The 21,627-nt window shown below is 45.4% G+C and overlaps 1 protein-coding gene across 1 annotated transcript in view; it reads left to right on the top strand.

Moving 5' to 3' along the window:
- LOC127584565 (uncharacterized) overlaps window positions 1-20,108 on the top strand; it is a 72,905-nt gene extending 52,797 nt beyond the window's left edge. The window contains exons 16-20 of the mRNA XM_052041338.1: window positions 643-751; window positions 2,376-2,524; window positions 9,118-9,223; window positions 11,649-11,747; window positions 19,417-20,108. Of these exons, the coding sequence (XP_051897298.1) occupies window positions 643-751; window positions 2,376-2,524; window positions 9,118-9,223; window positions 11,649-11,747; window positions 19,417-19,668 (715 nt within the window). The 3' untranslated portion in view covers window positions 19,669-20,108. The remainder of the gene's footprint in view (window positions 1-642; window positions 752-2,375; window positions 2,525-9,117; window positions 9,224-11,648; window positions 11,748-19,416) is intronic.
- Window positions 20,109-21,627: the final 1,519 nt, after the last annotated feature.

The following is a 21,627-nucleotide window of genomic DNA, read 5'->3' as shown; positions in this document are numbered from 1 at the left end:
GTCTCTCTCCATTTAGATAATAACCTACCTTTTGATTTCTCTTACCAAAGTGCTTGACCTCACACTTCTCCACATCGTTTGCCAGTATTTGGCCCACTCACTCAATCTATCTTTATCCCATTGCAGAATCACAGTATCGCTATCACAACATGCCCTTCTACCTATTTTCATATCATCAGCAAATCTGGAAACCTTACATACTGTTCCTTTCTCCAGGTCATTAATGTAAATAGTGAACAATTGCAGACCAAGAACTGATCCCTGCAGTACTTCACTAGTTATCTCCTTCCAGTCTGAAAACGACCCATTTACTTCACCCCGAGTCATGTTGAGCATGGCCCCTGGGCTCAGGAGGGTTGAACCCAGGGCTGTGGTAAAACGACCTGGACTGTAGTGAGAAAGACCTTGAACTGTATTTGGAGGAAGGGGAGTGTGTGTGTGAAATTCTGCTATCCTTGGGGAAACGTGGGGCTTGCAGATGGACCCTTGGCTGTGCTGAGATGGACACTGAACATAGCAGTTTTGGATCTGGGACACAGAGAGGTGGGTCCTGGAACTGGTTAATTTGGTTGTCAGCCATGGTGCATCAGGAGCTCATTGGGCACTTTCTCATCTTTGAAATTTTTTCTTTTGTTCTTACAGGTACAGCAAACTGATGAGTGAGATCCATCAGCTGAATGATTCAAAGAGAATCCATGAACAGGGGGCCTCAAATGACATTAAGTGCATCTTACAAAAAATCAAAACCAAGGTAAACATAATTTGCACAAATTATCACAGTGCACTGTTTCCATTCACTCCAACCATACAATTTCCCATTTCCAATATCACATCAAGCCACTGTCCATCCTACATAAATCATTCAACGTTCTGCTGCTGCGTCCTAACTTGGATCAAATCCCCCAGTCATGGTTCCTGTATATGTTGACCTACATTGGCTCAAGGTCTGGCAACAACCCGGTTTTAAAATTCTCTGTAAACTTCTCTACCCCATGGGGTATGGTAGTGTAACATGCTGTCACACTACCATACCCCGTACAATAGAGTCTATTACTGGCCTAATGGTCTGCAGATATTACTTCACATCTCACCATGACTGCCAGGGAATTTAAACTGAAATAAGTAAATAAATGAATCCAGCTTTGAAAAACTTATTTATTAGGAATAATGACCATAAAGATGCCAGACGGTTGTGAAAGCCTGTCTGCTCCTCTGATGTACGTTCGAGAGGGAAATCTGCTGCCTTCATCCAGACCAGCAGCAATGTGGTTACCTCTCAGCAAACCATACAGCTCAAGGACAAAGGGAGGTGAGCTATAAACACTGTGATAAACCTTCCTCTGAATGAATAAAGGAAATGCCCACAACCCCATGAGCTCTCTGCACTAATTCTGAGCCTGTGACTGGGCATTTGGGCATAAACAGAGTGAGCACGCAGTACGAGGCTTCTAAAGGAACATAAGAGCCCAAAATAAAAACAACATTTAAAAAAGTCCAAGTTTATAAAACCAATAGTACCAAAGGGCTCTGAATGTATGGTGTTGGTGTAAATTTTCAAATGAAGTCCATCTTCGTTTTGGCTTTCCTTGTGTTGCAGCAGACGGGTTAGAGCAGGGTTCTGTTCTGTAAACTGTTCGTAACCCGGACAGTTTGCAAGTCGGAAATGTGTCTGCAAACTGAGTCCCCAGGTGGCAGAAGATGCCTGCAGCCACGCAGCAGCCGGCAAATCACGTTCATATATACGGGCATTCGTAATCTGGGAGGACCTGTACTTTATTCAGGTCTGTTTTGCTGCTCCCCTCTGCCCCCTTGATAAAGGGGAATTACAGGGAATCTAAAATTAAACCCAAATCAACCTTCTCTTCTCCCTTGCTTTTGGTTTAGTGGTAGCTTTTACCAGTCAGCCCGAGTCTCAAAATGCAGAATTCAAACTCACTAGTTCTGACAAATGGAAAACAGAGCAAACGTTCTGAATTCTGGGCCAGTACCTAGTGAGCTACTTGCATCTGCAGGAGTTGTGTGCAGGAAGATCACTTTGTCCACCCCCTGCATCACATGGGAACCCATTAATCTTCCCACCATGTAGAATTAACTGCTCTATTGGCTGATTAGAGTCATGGAAGCAGCTTTCAGAGTGCAGCCTGCCAGTCTTTCCATATTGTCCAAGAAAAGTATGCAAATACAGATACAAAAGCTGTTAAGAAGATGAAAACAGGAGCAAAGAATGGCAGCAAACATAGCTGCAAACACATTTGAACTAGCAAGGTGATTGAGCCCCATTTAGTGGATATGATGAAATAACTGCGTATTTAACTGTTAGTGTTTTGGGGTGTACTCTATGTCAACTGTTCCTCAGCTACTTTGTGCCGGTTCAGGTATACAGAACCCGCGCCAAGATTGGTGATCATATGAAGGATTTTGACAAACTGAACAGTGGACGTATTCTAAAGACTAACTTTAGAAGGGCTCTTGATTTGGATGGGTTTGAATTGCAACCTTCAGAGATGGCAATACTTGAGAAAGTGTAAGTAAATACTGTACATTTTGGTTGATTTTATGCTTAAGCCAGGAGCTCTTGAAATCAAAGCCACTAAGTGAATCGTAAAATGTTGTTCAAAGGAGAACAATGGCACTCTCATTGGTACACTAGCCAACATTTACCCCTCAAAAGTTTGCAAATGTCTATAAAGTCAATAGCACCAAAAACGTCTCAAAATATAGTGTTATGATTAATTTTTAAATGTGGTTTGCCTTGAGTTTGGTTTCACTTCATCTTATCTCTCAGGGAACATTACTAAAACAAATTATCTCATATTTTTTCTTATTGCTGTTTGTGGGACCCTGTATAGAGATGGATTTATACATTCCCCACTATGCAGCAGTAACAGCACAAACAGAGCTTAATTCATCGTAAGGTACTTTGGGAAATCCTAAAGTGATAAAAGAATCAACATAAATGCAAGAGTATGTTCATTATTATTTTGCAGGAGATACAGAATTATTATTACACATTACAAACTGTCATATTGCCTGACGTTGTAGATTATAAATACTGCTTTTCATTATGGCAGCACAGTGGTTCTCTCTGGTAATCCAGAGGCTGTGGCGACTCACCGTCTAGTCGGGCAAACCGGCTCGGCAGTCGGGTCGCGCGGCGTCGGAGTGACGAGGCCCAAGATGGCGGCGGGCCTCGTCTTTCCGAGCGACGGGGAGAACCCGCGCGCGGGAAAGTCCTGATGACGTAGGACTTACGTCATTGCCGGTTTTTTGGGTGGGAGTTTTCTCCGGGAAAATAAACCAGTTCTGTTTGGCAATCCTCCGAGTGAGTCTTGTTTTATTCCGCGGTAGCAACCGCTACATTGGTGACCCCGACGGTCCAAACGGCTTTTGGACCCACGAAATGGACGACAGCGCAGCAGCCAACGCAGTGGCCCTCAAGCTGCCCACCTTTTGGACACTTCGGCCCAGTGTCTGGTTTGACCAGGCCGAAGCGCAATTCCACCTTCGGCAGATCACCTCCGACTCCACGAAGTACTACCATGTGGTTAGCTCTCTGGACCAAGAGACAGCCGCCCAGGTTGGAGACTTCATCCAGTCGCCTCCGGAGGAAGATAAGTACCCGGCTTTCAAAGACCTTTTGATCCGGACCTTCGGCCTCTCCCGTCGTAAGCGCGCCGCCCGCCTGCTTCATCTGAATGGCCTGGGGGACAGATCCCCATCCGCCCTAATGAATGAGATGCTGGCATTGACCGAGGGACACAAGCCATGCCTGATGTTCGAACAGGCCTTCCTCGAACAGCTCCCCGATGACATCCACTTGTTGTTAGCTGACGCCGACTTCAGCAACCCCCGTGAGGTGGCCGCCCGGGCAGATGTCCTGTGGAGGGCCAAGCGCGAGAGCGGTTCGTCCGTCAGTCAAATCACCAGGCCGCGAGCCCAACGCCCGCCTCGCCCGGCCCCTGCAACCGAGCAGCCACGCCCCAGGAACGCAGACGACGACATGGGTGACCAGCTGTGCTCCTACCATCAGAGGTGGGGTGCGGAGGCCCGTCGATGCCGCCCACCCTGCAAGTTTCAGGGAAACGCCAGGGCCAGCCGCCGCTGATGGCTACGGCGGATGGCCGCCGACAGAGCCTCCTCTTCGTTCAGGACAAGAAATCTGGACGGCGTTTCCTCGTTGATACTGGAGCGGAGGTCAGTATTTTGCCCCCGACAGGCCGCGACACTCGTGACAGGCCACCAGGTCCTCTACTCAATGCCGCCAACGGTACAACGATACGGTCTTTCGGCACCCGTACCCTTCAATTACACTTTGGCGGCAGCCGTTTTACCTGGACCTTTACCCTTGCCACCGTCGCCCGACCACTCCTAGGAGCCAATTTCCTTCGGGCCCACAACCTGTTAGTTGACCTGCGAAGGAAGCGGTTGGTTCACTCTAGCACTCTCCGGACCTATCCCCTGGGAGAAATCAGCCCACCAGCCCCGCGCCTGGACTCCATTTCCCTTTCTGGCGACGATTTCGCCAAGCTCCTGGCCGAATTCCCATCGATTTTGGCACCTTCGTTTACAAATTCTAGGCCCACACATGGGGTACGACACCACATCATTACCACAGGGCCACCCCTTCATGCCCGAGCACGGCGATTACCTCCAGACAAGCTCCGCCTGGCAAAGGAAGAGTTCCGTCACATGGAGGAGCTGGGGATTGTTCGCAGGTCAGACAGCCCCTGGGCCTCCCCCCTGCACATGGTCCCCAAAGCCACCGGAGGGTGGAGGCCCTGCGGTGACTACCGCAGGCTGAATGACGCCACCACCCCGGACCGCTATCCCATCCCTCACATCCAGGACTTCGCAGCGAACTTACACGGGGCCCGCATCTTTTCCAAAGTGGACCTCGTTAGGGGATACCACCAAATCCCGGTCCATCCGGATGACGTCCCCAAAACTGCGATTATCACCCCATTCGGCCTGTTCGAATTCCTTCGGATGCCGTTCGGCCTTAAGAACGCCGCGCAGACCTTCCAGCGGCTGATGGACGCGGTAGGCCGAGACCTGGACTTCGTGTTCATTTACTTGGACGACATACTGATCGCCAGCCGTAACCGCCAGGAACACCTTTCCCACCTCCGCCAGCTGTATTCCCGCCTCCGCGATTTCGGCCTCACGATTAACCCGTCCAAGTGCCAATTCGGACTTGACTCTATCGATTTCCTCGGCCACAAAATCACCAGCAACGGGGCAACACCCCTACCCGCCAAGGTGGATGCTATCCGCCATTTTGCCCACCCCGACACAGTCAAAGGCCTACAGGAATTCCTTGGGATGGTCAACTTTTACCATCGTTTCATCCCTGCAGCAGCCCGTATCATGCGCCCTCTGTTCTCGCTGCTGGCTGGTAAGGGCAAGGACATAGTCTGGACTGACGAGGCTGCGGCTGCTTTCGTTAAGGCCAAAGACACCCTGGCGGATGCCACGATGCTGGTACACCCCAGGACTGACGTCCCGACTGCCCTCACGGTAGACGTGTCCAACACCGCGGTGGGTGGGGTACTGGAACAGCTACTCGAAGGCCACTGGCAACCCTTGGCATTTTTCAGCAAACACCTTAGACCGCCCGAACTGAAGTACAGCGCTTTTGATCGGGAACTTCTAGCGCTGTATCTGGCGGTCCGGCATTTCCGATACTTTCTAGAAGGCAGGCCTTTCACCGCTTTCACCGATCATAAGCCTCTGTCCTTTGCCTTCTCCAAAGTCTCCGATCCCTGGTCAGCTCGTCAGCAGAGACAATTATCCTACATTTCCGGGTTCACAACTGACATCCAACATGTCTCCGGAAAGGATAATGTTGTCGCTGATGCACTTTCCAGACCAACCATCCACAACCTATCCTTGGGTGTCGACTACACGGCCCTAGCTGACGCACAGCAAGCCGACGACGAACTGCCCAGCTACAGAACTGCAGTCTCGGGTCTACAGCTCCGAGATTTCTTGGTTGGTCCAGGTCAGCGGACCCTACTTTGCGACGTTGCGACTGGTCAGCCCCGCCCTATAGTCCCTGCAGCCTGGCGGAGACGCGTTTTTGACTCGGTACATGGGTTGGCGCACCCGTCCATCAGATCTACTGTCCGACTGGTCGCCAGCAAGTTTGTCTGGCATGGCCTGCGCAAACAGGTCAGCGAGTGGGCCAGGACTTGTCCATACTGCCAGACGTCAAAAATCCAGCGACACACCAAGGTCCCACCACAGCAGTTCGAGCCTGCCCGTAGGAGGTTCGACCACATACACGTCGACCTCGTGGGCCCTCTGCCGGTTTCAAGAGGAGCCCGGTACCTCCTTACTATCGTGGACCGGTTCACGAGGTGGCCTGAGGCAACCCCCCTGACTGACATCACAACTGATTCCTGCGCCCGAGCGCTGCTCACAACTTGGGTCTCACGTTTTGGCGTTCCGGCCCACATCACTTCAGACAGAGGCACCCAATTCACTTCCAGTCTCTGGGCTGCATTAGCGAACCTGCTAGGGATGCAGCTGCACACCACCACGGCCTACCATCCTCAATCAAACGGGTTGGTGGAACGTTTTCACCGCCATCTAAAATCAGCCTTGATGGCCCGCCTGAAGGGTCCTAACTGGGTTGACGAGCTGCCTTGGGTCCTGCTCGGCATACGCACTGCCCCCAAAGAAGACCTCCGCACTTCGTCAGCTGAGCTTGTATACGGGGCGCCACTAGTTGTCCCCGGGGATTTCATACCTGCCCTTCGGGACCAAGGGGAACAACCCCCAGCAGTCCTACAAAGACTGCGCGAGAAGCTTGGTGCCTTGGCCCCGATTCCCACTTCATGGCACGGTCAAGCCCCATCCTGCCAGCCCAAGGAACTACGGGACTGTAAGTTTGTTTTTGTTCGCAGGGGCACACCTCGGGCGCCATTGCAACGACCATATGAGGGACCGTTCCGAGTCATACGGAATAACGGATCCACTTTTATTTTGGACATTGGAGGCAGGGAACAGGTTTTCACGGCGGACCGCCTCAAACTGGCCCATTTGGATCTGCAACAGCCTGTCGAGGTTGCCACGCCGCGACACAGAGGCCGCCCCCCTAAGCGGCAGCTGGCACAGCCCACGGACCTTGGGGACTGTCTCGCCGGTTCTGGGGGGGGTTGTGTGGCGACTCACCGTCTAGTTGGGCGAACTGGCTCGGCAGTCGGGTCGCGCGGTGTCGGAGCGACGAGGCCCAAGATGGCGGCGGGCCTCGTCTTTCCGAGCGACGGGGAGAACCCGCGCACGGGAAAGTCCTGATGACGTAGGACTTACGTCATTGCCAGTTTTTTGGGCGGGAGTTTTCTCCCTTAAAGGGCCCGCGCAAGGCGGGAAAATAAACCAGTTCTGTTTGGCAATCCTCCGAGTGAGTCTTGTTTTATTCCGCAGTAGCAACCGCTACAAGGCCTGGATTAATGATCGGAACACATTTACCATGAGTTCAAATCACCCCTTGACAGCTGAAGAATTAAAATTAATTTATAAAATCCATCTAGAATTGAAAGTTAGTATCCATAAAATGATTGAATTGTCCTCAAACTCCATCTGGTTCACTGCTATCCTTTAAGTATGGGAATCTGCCATCCATACACATCTGACTGATATTTGACTTGGCTAGGAGCTTAACGGTAAGCTCTTAACAGCCCTCTGGAATAGGCCAACAAGGGCATTTAGAGTCGGGCAATAAATGGTGGCTTTTCCAGAGATGTCCACATCTCATAGATGAATAAAGAAAAATAAGTGATCAAACCAAGGTTCACTGGATTGACTCTCGGGATGAAGAGGATGTACAATGAGGGAGGGTTGGGCAGGCTGGGTCTTGACTCAGTTAAGAGAAGAATGAGAGATGATCTTATTGAAATATGAAAGTTTCTGATTGGGGTTAACAGGAACGAAGCTGAGAGGGTATGTTTGGAAAATCTAGAACTGGGGATCATATTTTCTCCCATTTAAGACAGAGATGAGGAATATCAGAAGATTGTGAATTCTCTAACGTAGAGACTACAGAGGCTAAAATGTGGAATATATTCAAGAGCAAGATTTTTGATAAATAGAAAATATGGGGAACAGGCAGGAGAGTGGAGCTTGGACCAAATCAAATCATCCGTGATTTTACTGAATCACAGTGCAGGTTCAAGGGGTCGTATAACTTACTCCTGCTTCTATTTCATACACTCCTTCTTCTTGGCAAATGTGGAGCAGAATTCAAGGTCAACTCATTTGAAAAATAAACCCATACCCACCTCAAGGGTTCTTCCAAACAGGAACAAGGGGCAAAGTATGCCTGATCTCTAATGCACGTCCTTGCTCAACAAAAATATTGGATCTAATGAAAAAACAAATAAGATCACCAAGGGGGCCAAAACTAACACATCCAAAGGGAGAAAGGATTTTGAGAGCAAGCTATATTCCCTGACTTAGAACACAGTCAAAAGCTTTTAAATGCTACAATCAAAATTTAAAAATAGGGAAATAAAATATTCATTAGTATGTAAAAATATCTTAAAGCATTCACTAAGTGAATTTAACTAAGTGAATTAATGCATTCCCTCGCAGACACTGAAAGACACAGAGGACACTCCCTGGGCCACCCACAACCTGGAGCTTGTTCTTAGGGCAGATTCCCCACAGCAACCTCCCGTTGCTATATCTTACTCCTTATGGAGTCCAATGTTAGAGCACAGTCGGCAGCCCAGCAGCAAACTTCCCACAGTAAAACATGGATATGTGGAGGCTGCTGTCAGTAATTTGGGCAAATGTTCACAAATTCAACAGTTTGCATGTCATTTCCAGACAAAATCTAGATCATTGTCTCACTTTGGAAACTATGATCTTTATATGAGATGATGTTTGCAATAGTTTGAATGAACTATGGTTAATATTGTTCTGTATTAAAACCATTGTAATTATATTTTTACCTTTGTCATTTTTCCCCATTAAAAATTATTACAAACATAGGAATAATTAAAATGAAGGAAACCATATGAAATGTTCTTTCAGCATTACATTGAGATCTATGTGCTAATGACTAATTTCAAAGCTTTAAATTTACACTGTACACATTTGCTTGTTTTCTAGGTATGAATCCTGCAAGGAACCAGACTTTGTTGATTATAAGGTGTTCATCAATGAAATTGAATCTATTTTTACAGTTGATCACCTTGAGAAGTCTCCTCAAGCAGAGGTATCAACTCTTGATTCAATTTGTTACTGAAGATTTAAATTACAAGTAAAATCACTTGATACACAACTGGAGACTTTGAACCATATGCATGTTCTTGTCCAAAGTTTACTATAACAGCAGAAAATATGTCACAATGAAATAATTTATTGAAGTTAGTCACTCCATGTTTAACTACATTCAGAAAGCCTCAGGGCTGGGTGTGTATGTGAGAATATGTGCAGATACATGTGTGTGTGTGTTTTGTGTGAGAGTGAAGTTTGACTCTGACCTGGCAGTGAACAATAATAAAAAAATGCAGCTGCTGGAAATTAGCAACGCATAACGCAGACAAAGAAACATAATCTGCCTCCAAATGCCACATTAACCCATTTGGTCCCAGCCTAGTAGAGATATTCCCACTGTCCTATCCATCCCTTCTCTGCAGCTTAAAACTAACTTGTTTCCCCTCTTTCCCAGTTCTAAAGAAGAGTCTTGGATGAAACATTAACTCTGCTTCTCTCTTCACAGATGCTGCTTGACCTGCTGAGTGTGTCCAGCACTTTCTGATTTAATTTCTGACCTGGTAGTCATTCCTTCACAGCTGGATTGATTGCTGATGCATAAGGACTTTCCTAGTTTTCGATGCCTGCTGCAAGCATCGCTTGCCTGCTGCCCCCATCAGGAAACCACCAGCATACTGCCTACTATTGCTGAGGAGTTATAGGTACCCATCCTCACTCACACTACTAGCCAGCAAGGCTTTCTGCATGGCTGCAAATCCAGAAAATTGGTCCTTTGGATCATCTAGGCTGATGTAAGGTGGCTGGCCAATGGATGAGGCATTGAGACTACCCCAGCACCCCAACAGAAAAACACGCTTAAGCACAGCAATGCAGGAAGGATCAACATCAGTTTGTCCCTGGGCTGTTTGAACCTGATATTCATGTGCACAGTTCATGGTGGTTGCACCATTGTGGATGTTTAGTTCATTAGCAAACCACTGGGGAATAATTTCAAGGGTTCACAGTGCTAGCTGAAGTCACACCTTTACTTTTAAAGTGGAGGTGTTCATTGTCTACAGCTACTGGTGGGAGGTATTGTGCAGCTTCGGGACTGTTTAGTGAAGCAATGGCAAACTAAGCATGGAGTGGGCAACCTGATTCTCAGACACCACAATGAACATGCTAGTTAAAGGGTGGAGAGAAAGGAAGGAGCTCTCTCTGCTTAAGTCCTTCAGATCAGTACTGAAGCAGCAACAGGAGGGATGATCTGGGCAATGGCCAGGATACCTGGAATCAATGCCAGAAAATAGTTAATGATCATACATGCATGGTCAAGGTCCCTGAAGTCATTAAGAGATCCCTTCTCCCAACAGCTGTAGCTCTGTGACTTGTGTGGTTCACACTGTGTAATTTGGTGCATACACTTGGTTTTGTTTAAATGAGCAATGGAGAGAGACTAATGTCACCTGTCCTACTCTGCATGCATCAGAAATATCTATAAAACCAGGGAAATCAATTTGGTATGTCGTGTGAGGCTGCTACTATTTAGATAATCAGGATAAAAAAAATTTCACAAATTGGCATTTGTTATACCAAGCAAAATGGTGCTATACCATTGATTGACATGGAACATAAAACAGATTAAACTTGGACTTTAGAAATTTCTGGTTGGGCTTCCAGGCTTCACATCAGGTAATGTGGACAATTCTGGACACTACACTTCAAGAATGACATCTTGGCCTTAGAAGGAAAACAAGGCTGATTTACCAGGAGGTTAACAGTGACAAGGACCATCAGTTATGATTAGAGGATAGAAAAGTTAGCCTTTGGAACAGGGAAGATTAAAAGGTTACCAAATAGATATTTTCAGGGTGATGAAAAGTTTTCAGAAGACAGAGGAAGGTTACTCCCTTTGGCGACGATAATCCTCATTTTAAAATCATTGACAAAGGATCTTGGACAGAATTAAAGGAAAAATATTCCTGCTGAAAAGGTTGTTGGGTGCTAGAACACGTTACCCAAAAAGTGATGGATGATGCTTCCATAAACTATTTCAAAAGGGAAGAGAATGAGCAATTTGCAGGGATTTGGACAACATGTTGGGAGATTGGCACTAAATACACCATGTGCTTTTTTTAAAGGACTGGCAGAAGTGTAATGGACTGAATGTCTCCTTCTGCCCTTGAGATTTGAGGATTCCCTGATGTCTGTGTCTCTATGCCTTTTAATTATCTATTGTGTTCATGGAAAAATAAGTGTGTTTCTGTGTTTACAGGTTGGGGAGAGTTGCCTTCATGACTTTTTCTATTTATGCCATTTTTGATTTATCTTCCTATATCAATAAATATTAGTCTGAATTTGATGTCCCATTGCCATTGATGAGAAGTACATGTGTTTACAGCAAATATATATTCATTAATGATCCTGATATTCCCATGATGTAGGTGAGCCAGTACAAACCACCTGCCGATTGGACTCTCAACACACTGTCTGCGGAAGAAATCTGTGTTTATGAGGAGACCTTGGGCAGACTGGCAGAAAAGGTAAACACATCATGAGGAATTTAACAATGAATGCAAACAGATGGAAAAAAAGCCTGGTGGTAGGGGTACTGGACTCAGATGCAATCCCACTCTGTCAAGATTACCCTTCTGGGAGAAGCCTGGCCCCAGAGACCTGACCTGAATGTGATGACAGTACCACAGTTAGCTTGGTTCTAATGCCCTCCAGGTGAGAGCTGGGAATTCTCTGGGTTTGACTTGGATTTTTGGCAGTTATAGGAAAGGCTGAATATAATAATACCATAGCCTTTCCTTGTCAATCAAGTTTGCTAAGTGACAGTGATTAACAGTGCATGCTACTTATAGGTAGATACCCTCCGCGCTGCATTTTGGGGTCAAATTATCTTGCTTTCATTTGAAGAGGTCAGTGCCATTTTTATTTTCCATACTCTTTACAGAGACTCTGTTTTCTGAGTAAATTGACATTGTTTACTGTACAACAGAGTTTTTAATATGAGTCATGTATTCTGCCCCACCTCCAGCTCATACACTGGAACAGTTGATCAAAAAATACTATGTTAAGAACCACTTTAACTCTGTAATCTTTAATGCACTTAAGCAGAAAACTATTGACCTCAGCTTTGAAAGTTTGAACGATCCTCAACCTTTAGCTTTTGTGGAAAGAGTTCCAGATTTCTACTACAGTTTGTTGAAGAAATCCTTCCTGAGATCCCAGATCTAATTTTAAGCCTACATCCCTTGTTCTGGACTCGGTCATAGATATGGATAGTTTCTTTTTCTAGATCCAAACAACTCCTTTAATCATCTTAAGTAGTATCGTTAGAACATCCCTTAGCCCTCTGTAGTCAAGGGAATGTAGAGCTTCCCAATGTGTGCTGTCCTCATGAATTACCTGGTTACCCCAGTATTATTCTCTCAGATCTGCACTACACCCACCTGAAATCTGAAATCTGAAATCTGCACTACACCCACCTGAAGTGCACTATCTGAACTGAATGCAGGACTCTAGATGGAGTCCATCCAGACCTTTAAGTTAGTAAATTAAATCGGAAACTTGGTTTATTATTGTTATTATTACAATAGTGCATTGAAGTAGTATAAGGGAAAACAATAACGGAATGCAGAACAAAGTGTTATAGTTACAGAGAAAGTGCAGGTAGACAATAAGGTGCGAGGCCAGAACGAGGTAGATTGTGAGGTCAAGAGTCCATTTTATTATACTAAGGGACTGTTCAATAGTCTTACAACAGCGGGATAGAAGCTGTCCTGGAACCTGGTGGTACATGCTTTCAGGCTTTTGTACCTTCTGTCTGATGAGAGGGGGGAGAAGAGAGAATATCCAGGGTGGGTGGGGGTCTTTGATTATGTTGTCTGCCTTACCAAGGCAGCAAGAAGTGTAGACAGAGTCCATGGAGGAGAGGTTGGTTTCCATGATGTGCAGAGCTGTGTCCACAACTCTCTGCAGTTTCTTGTGGTCCCAGGTAGAGCAGTTGCCGTACCAAGCTGTGATGCATCCAGATAGGATGCTTTCTATAGTGCATCGATTAAAATTGGTGAGGGTCAAAGGGGACATGCCAAATTTCTTTAGCCTCCTGAGGGAGTAGAGGCACCGGTGAGCTGTGGCATATATGTGGTTGGACCAGGGCAGGCTATTGGTGATGTTCACTCCTAGGAACTTGAAGCTTTTAACCCTGTTGACCTCAGCAACATTGATGTAATCAGGAGCATGTGCATGCCCCCCTTCCTGAAGTCAATGACCGGGTCTTTTGTTTTGCTGACATTGAAGGAATATCAGCTTAATGTGAGGAATGTGAGGAATACAGCTTTACCAACAACAGACGTATTCTCCACTGACAACCTGAACAAGAGGTGGAGCAGAGGATGGTGGAAAATTCACTGCCTGTAACTCACAGGAGTTCAGCTAAACTGAAAACCAGTTCAGCTGAATTCCTGTGAGGTTATCTTACAGGGAGTGTCAGGTATAGCAAGTCTTGAGCACCAATGGGAACGCGAATATTAAAGAAAATTTGGCTGCAGCAGGGTGATAAATGGGCCAATAACTGTGCTAGCGTATGTTACATGGGTGATGATTACTCAGAATTCTGGGAAATCTTTGTAATTATAAATAACCTTGGGATTACATGGCTACTGGTGGAGCAGGAACATTTTTTTCTACATTCCTTTCTACAAGTGTGAACATAACATTTCAGAAATGGTTCATCATTATGTGAAAGAATAGGGCGTAAGTTTCTCAGTAGGACTTAATTCCTGGAATTCTCTAAGTGGGCAGGGCTGAGTCTCTGTTAATTCTAACATCTTCCAGATCATCCTTCCTTTCTGCTCAGTGGTATCTAGTGCAGCTGGCCTCTTGTGGCAGTGGAACTTCTTTTAGAGCCTCTCGTAGGGCCGGTAGATTGATTTCTTTCACGTTTCTATCAGGGATTCAAAGGTGGCCAAACATTAGTCGTAGCCAGAAGGCAGAATGCCTGGTCACCGGGTGAACAAGCAGCATTGACCTCACCTGCATTTTATCTTTCCTGACCACATGGGTAAGATTGGGAATATCCAGTGGGGAACTACTCAATGGCAATAAAACTCATTGGAGTCCTACTGTTTCATTTATTCATTCTTGGATTGAGCAATTCTTATCCCCAAACTCTCCTCCATTTCTCCTCCCTTTTCAGACCCGGGTGCAGGCACACATGCACAGACCGATCAGGTAAACTGAGTTCAAGGGAAAGTCCGGGAAGCCCACTCTGTCACTTTCTGCAGGTTTTCCTTAAATGACTGTGCCTTTATCACTTTAGGCAGCCAGCAATTTATTTATTGACAACACTGCATCTGGCGAGGATTTGGAGAAGGAGTGGTGTATGACTCAGAGCAATTATTATATAGTAAATAAAATCAGTTGGCTGCGTTAGGTGACATTGTTCTCACCAGCCAGCAGAGATGGCCCTCATCAATCAAGATCCATAGTGGGATCATTCCCATATCTCAAGGAGCCCCTCCTCAGTAAAGGCAGATCTTCAGTGAAGGGTGTTTTATTGGTAACCATAGCTCTGTTATTACACCATTTTTAGCACAGAAAAAGCAGTTATTTGCCTTGAAGACCAGTCACCCTAAAGACATGGCAACATTGGTGATGATTTTTTTGTTTGTACAAAGGATGTACTTATTTTCCTTCCCTAACTGCCCCTGAAATAAGGATGCAGCTAAGAATCAGCCACATTTGTAGGTTTGGAGTCAGACATAGGCCAGACCAGGTAAGGATTTGCTTCCCTAGTCAAGCTGATGATTTTATAATCCGGTAGGTTCCTGGTTACCATTACTGAGACCAGCTTCTTTCAAAAAAACATCTAGGTTTAACAGTCTGAACCTTTGGCTGCTAGTCTTGTAACCAACAACAATGCTATTGTCTCCATTTGGGATCTTGCTGCTTAAGTCGTAGGACAATGATCTAGTTCAAAAGAGTGGGAACAGTTGCTGTAGGTGGAGCAGTGAAGATGGCAGGCTGTGAACTCATGGTGAACCTGTGCAATGCAAGCAGTCTCAGCAGTTTCACTAAGATCCTGGGAGATGACACGCAACATACAGTGTTACCATATGCCAAAGGAAGAGGATGATATTGTTGTGACTGGAGATGGAGGAGATGTTGGTGAGTCTACCAGTGACACAAACTACAGCTGAGAACGGTGTAAAACATGAAGGGACATTCTAATCTGGTACCTTTAGGGGTTACAAGTTTGGCACATGCAACGAGGGACCAGAGGAAAAGGTTGGGCACTTTGTGGTCAGGCTGAGATCTCTGGCAAAATGGTGCACTTCTCAAACCCTTTCAGATCAGGTGCTGCAGGTAAACTTGGGGGTAGACTCCCAAATGAGAGAATTCAAGCAAAACTATTTGAATTGAGGATTTAGAACAGCCCACCTGACCAGGCACTTAAATATGTTATCACATTTCCCTATGACATTGAAAGAGATCATTTGGACTATCCAGTCTATGCCAGCTCACAGAGCAATCCCATCAGTTCTATTCCCCCTCATTTCACTGTACCTTATTCTCTCACACATGTTCATCAGCTACCCCTGATTCTCCTGCTGCCCATTCACACATATCAGCAAACACCCAGGGTCGGGATTGCACCTGTGTCTCTGAAGCTCTGAAGTAGTTTCTGAGGCACAAGCAGAGCATGGGCCCACGGAGACTGCAATGGTGGTGTAGGAAGTCATGGGAACACTACAAGTGGCTTCAGAGAAATGTAGGTGTGAAAGGGGAACAGCCTTATCATGAGTTTTCTGAGAGTCAGTAGAATACTCATTCAAGCTGGCCCTATGCTGTACATGCGACAGAGGAGGATATATTCCACAGGAGAGCATATTGCTGAAGAAAGTAACCACCTGCAAAGATGGTAGATGCCTATTCGTCTCAGACACAAAGGAGCAAGGAAATGGGATGGTCTTGCTGCAGATCATACAGACAGTAGAACTGGATACTGATCAGATGGAGACATACCTGTGGAGAGTGATTGTGACAGTATACTTTAGGACAACTCTTTGACTAAGAAGACAATGATAAGCATGTGTGTCATTACCACAGCAAGTGGGACTATGATAAGCCTGGTCCTAGACGTGTATCAGTACATTGAGGCACAAATACAGGAGAAAACCTTGGATTAGAGGGGATGGTTATGATTGGAAAAACGTGGGACCATTTGCCTCTCATAGTTTAGGACCAGAACCATGCACCAGGATGACAGGCACAGACTGGATTGTGTCAGTTGGTTTGAAGGGTCACGTATTTGAAAAGATCATAGCTTTAGGCAGTGAAGGGATCTAGGTGACACTCATCTTTGGTGTACCCTACCCAAACAGACTATTAGTCAGGTGAGCTTCAGAGTGGGCAAGAAGGCTATATGTCTCACAGCCAACAGCTTCAACAACATAGTCATAATACCATAAGATATTGGAGCAGAATTAGGCCATTAGCCCCATCAAGTCTGCTCTGCCATTCAATCATGGCTTTTTCTTAACCCCATTCTCCTGCCCTCTTCCCATAACCCTTAACCCCCTTACCAATCAAGGACCTATCAACCTCTGCCTTAAATACACCCAATAACTTGGTCTCCACAGCTCTCTGTGACAACAAATTCCATAGATTCACCACCCTCTGGCTGAAGAAATTCCTCCTCATCTCAGTTCTAAAGGGACATCTCTTTATTCTGAGGCTGTGCCCTCAGATCCGAGAATCTCCCACTACTCTGGTAGTGCTCTGGTTAGGCCGCATTTAGGGTATTGCGTGCAATTCTGGTCACCTCACCATAGGAAGGATGTCGAGGCTCTAGAGAGGGTGCAGAGGAGCTTTACTAGGATGCTGACTGGACTAGAGGGCATGCGCTGTCAGGAGAGGCTAGCCAAACTTGGGCTCTTTTCTCCGGAGCGGCAGAGGCTGAGAGGTGATCTGTTGGAAGTATGTAACATTATGAGGGGCATAGATAGGGTGGACAAGCGATATCTTTTTCCCATTATTGAGCGATCCAATACCAGAGGGCATGCATTTAAGGTGAGAGGGGGTAGGTTTAGAACAGATGTGAGGGGCACGTTTTTTATTGAGAGAGCGGTGGATTCCTGGAATGTGTTGCCTGATAGGGTGGTGGAGGCAAATTCATTGGGGGCTTTTAGGAGGGGCTTGGATGGGCACGTGAATGAGAGGAAAATAGAGGGATATGGGTATTCTGTAGGTAGGAGGGAATAGCTATGTCAGCACAACATTGTGGGCCGAAGAGCCTGTTCTGAGCTGTACTGTTCTATGTTCTGTGTTCTACTGGAAACACCCTCTCCACTGCAACATCAACGGCTGCGATTCAACTGTCAAAGACACCGATGGAACGTATAACCAAGGTTGTATACAGTTAGCTTTTTCCTAGCGGGCAAAGAATGAAATAAAGGGAATATTAAGGACATTCTTCAAAAGGACAGGATTTGAGTGCTGACTTTTCTGGAATCTGCTGCAGGTCAGCAAGTACAGCAGGTATTGCTTTTTGATGGCAGGGAGAGAGTAGGACAGAAGGTGCCAATCTGAGACCACCATGAGGTTGGGAATCAGTAAAGAAACAAGCCATCTAGGGACTTAGGGAAGGATACGATGTCTAAGAGTGAAGGACAGTCTGTTATTAGGAGTGAATGTTCAGATAATTGAAGTATTTGCAGTCCTCATGAGCGAGCAGTTCAGAGGAAGAGTCCGTAATCTGCTTGGACAGTGGGAGAGCCGGGCCACAGTTTCAGGACATTACAAACATCCACAAGCATGTGAAAGGTCAAGTACTGGAGTGAGATAACATCCACGGAGGATGCTCGGACGGTAATACGGAACATGAGGCTGTGTGAGTTCTGGGGAAGAGCTGTGTCTGAGACTTCTGTTGTTCACAACATTGTTCAACAGTGGGAATCAAGCACAGGTTGAGCTGGATGTTTGAAGAGTGGGTTACAATGTGGAGGGAGGTGTGGATTTACTGATATCACACTTCGCCATAGCTGAAGTGTGACAGAAGAGACTGAGAGTGATCATGGCAGAATTAGAGATGATCCAAAAAGGGAAAGTCAGATGAGGTGAGCTTGTGACTTCAGAATGGACAGCAGGAATGGGGAAAGATCTGGTGTTCACAGGTTGTCAGAGTGGAGGTCAGGATGCAAGGCAGTGCACAAGCAGCAGGCCAGGGCTCAAGAAGCAATCAAGTAGACTTGGTTGTGATTGTGATCATGATATTCAGTAATTAACCAAATACAGCATATCATTTTAACTAGTGTCAATGATAAGAGTCATTAGTTTGTGTTAAGTTTAATGTTAACAGTTCATACTTAGCATATGTAATACAATGTATTCATAGTTCTGCATAGTTATGGAGACAATTATGTTAAGGGAGCAATATGTGAGATCAGATGTAATTGGAGCACATATGGAGAAGTGATCCACGGGAAATATCAATGCCTGAGTGGACACATCAGGGATGTTGAGCAGGACTCATATATAAAGAATTTTATAGTCAAGAAAAATAAGAGACTGAGTGTGAATGTTTGATTAGATTTATAACTGTGGATATAAGTTTCTGAAAATAATTAGTTAATAGGATGATTTCAAGTATCTAAACAATTAACTGATGGTATTAGTTTATGTATCTATTTCGTTGATGGTTTGCGTGTATTTATTAATTGTTTAAGGAGGAAGCATTGTTAACGCAAGTGTAAACGCACCTATAAGAACTGAGTGTACCATGTGACATGACTTTGGATACTTCATTGTGCCAGTACTGACAATAGTTGACAGTCAATTTTTTTCAGTAAAAGATGCTCTTGGTAGCTCCACCTCTCTGATTATGTTGTAAGTAGCAACACTAATGAGCCACAGACGATTTTATTGCATTTGTGACCCAGGAAAGAAATCATTGGGCCAGTGGGCCGGAAGTGGGTGCTGTAAATAAAATTTTAAAAATTTAAAAAAAAATTTAAATAAAATCTTAGGATACTGGAGATGAGGGAAGGGGCCATTTGACCAGGAGGTGGCGTCAGTCAGGTAGTAGCTTTCCTCACAGTACCTCCATCCATAGGAGACAAACCTACAAGCACCACCATCGGAGACATGAAGTCTTCACCTGCTGCTTTGATACAAATATAAAGCAATGTTTCTTGTTGGCAGGTGAGAAAGAAACAAATCCAGCTCTTCCCCCCGTTTGAAGACTACGATCGTCTGAACATTGGCAGCGTCACACAGTCACAGTTCCACCGTGTACTGACTGAGCTGGATCTGGATAATGTACTGAGCTTAAGGGACATCCGTATCCTGATGCAAAGGTTTCGGGTGAAGGTTGGCACTGGTGATAATGTCAACTACATTGCATTCTGTGATGCTGTGTACGATGCAGCCCAGATGGACAAGAGGATGCCTTAGCACTGAGCTTGGAGTGGAATACTGTCACACTATCCCTCCTCTTTCTCTCCTGTCCCCACACTCTGATCCCCATTCAAGAGAAATGATTCAATAACATTAAGAACAAAGAAGGAAAAATCAACAGTTTTTTAAAAGTAACTTAGTTCCCAGGCAATAGAGAACATAAAAATATTTTGCATTTTGAACTTCTCTGACAACTTTCATAAAAATTTAGCAATTCAATTCTATGTGGTGTTTTCAGTGATTTTTCTAATGCTGTTTTAATGAATTAAATTTTATATTCTTTGGTAATGCACGTTGAGGTGTTAAACTAAAACACAGTCTACCCTTTCGTGTAGATGTAAAAGATCTCAGGCCCTATCTGACTATTGCTAATTTGCCTGGTATCTGGACCAATATTCATGCTCAGCCAACAACACTGCAAGAGCAGGCTGTCTGGTCATATTTCATTAAGGTTCTTGCTATTTGTGGTCTGGCTGCCATATTTACCTTTGCTACAGGAGTAATAACACATAATTAAAGCTTTTAGTTGATTGTGAAGGACTTGGGGATACCTTCAGGTGCCTAATTAGTGTTTAAGGGAGGACTGCAGAGGATTTTAGTAATAATTGGTGGCGAAAGCAGTGAGTGGTAATCTCACAAACCCACACATAGCAGCTGAATGCCTCAAGAAATGTAATGATTTTATCAGGTCAGGAGAGATATGAGAGGTGAGCTATACATTTCCAAATGCCCTGCATAAAGCATGTGAACAATTTACAACCACCTCAACCCACAGACTAAGTGCAGGGTTAGTGCAGAATCCTACACATCTGTGCTTCATCTGCAACGTCATATAGTTAACAGAGGCTAGAACAGCATTTGTTTACAGGTAATTACAGGCAGCTCTGAGGATGGTGGGGATAATAAATACAGGATTGTTCCCTTTTAACCCAAGTAAACGTTCTGGGAAAATGTGGTGAATTCAAATCAGGCCCTTTTGGTCAATAGAGTGCAGTATAGCTTCGACTTCCAGCTTTGGCCAGACAGGCAGTTTTTACTCTAATCATTCAGTGAGGCTCCCTGTATTTCCATATTGACATTAAAAAGCTCTGCAGTGTTGGTTGCCTGGAAATTATCAGCAGTAATTCCACTGAATGGAAGGCTTTGTCAGATCTAGTTGCGCTCAGTGGAATCCACATTGGGCCATTGGTGAGAGAAATACATCTGGATGTCACTTGCACTGAGAAGGAGCTGCCTCCTCTCAGTATTTCTGCCATCCCACCCTGCCCTCACTCTGAGAGACACACTGCAGGTGTCTGTCTGCCGATGGGTGATGGACTTTGAATTTTTTATCCACATGAATCACGTTTGGTTTTCATGTGCTGAGGTGGGATGAAGCAATGAGGAGGTGGATGGGTACCACACCTTGGGCAGCCTCTACAAAGGTGAGATCCCTACACACTGAGGAACAAGGAGCAGTGGTACACAGGCAACAAACCTTCAGCATCACTTGATACTCAGACAACAAACAATCTGCTGGAAGAACACAGCGGGTCAAGCTGCATCTGTGGGAGGAAAGGAATTATCGACTGATACAGGGTTTCGACCCAAAATGTCGACAATTCCTTTTCCCCCACAGATGCTGCTCGACCCGTTGAGTTCTTCTAGCAGATTGTTTGTTGCTCCAGATTCCTGCAACTGCAGTCTCTTGTGTCTCCTCAGTAGATACTTACATTGGTACCAAGTATATATGATGACAAGATTTGCAATGCAGTTAAATCCAATAAAACATTCTAGAGATGGATGTCTTGGTCTCAACCGGTGATTACTTTAGGTGGATAAGTATTTGCCAGCAGTCCCGGATTGATTGCTGATAATTGTGTAAATAATGACCAGCTGGCTGCCCGAAAGCATTTCTCACAGTAATCCTGATGTGCCCCGAGATGAGAAAGTTCCAACATGAAGAAAGCTATTTGG

Source organism: Pristis pectinata, chromosome 30 (assembly GCF_009764475.1).
Source record: "Pristis pectinata isolate sPriPec2 chromosome 30, sPriPec2.1.pri, whole genome shotgun sequence".
Lineage (NCBI taxonomy): Eukaryota > Metazoa > Chordata > Chondrichthyes > Rhinopristiformes > Pristidae > Pristis > Pristis pectinata.
Note: the sequence above shows the minus strand (reverse complement) of the source record. Positions and strands in the feature narration are given on the sequence as shown.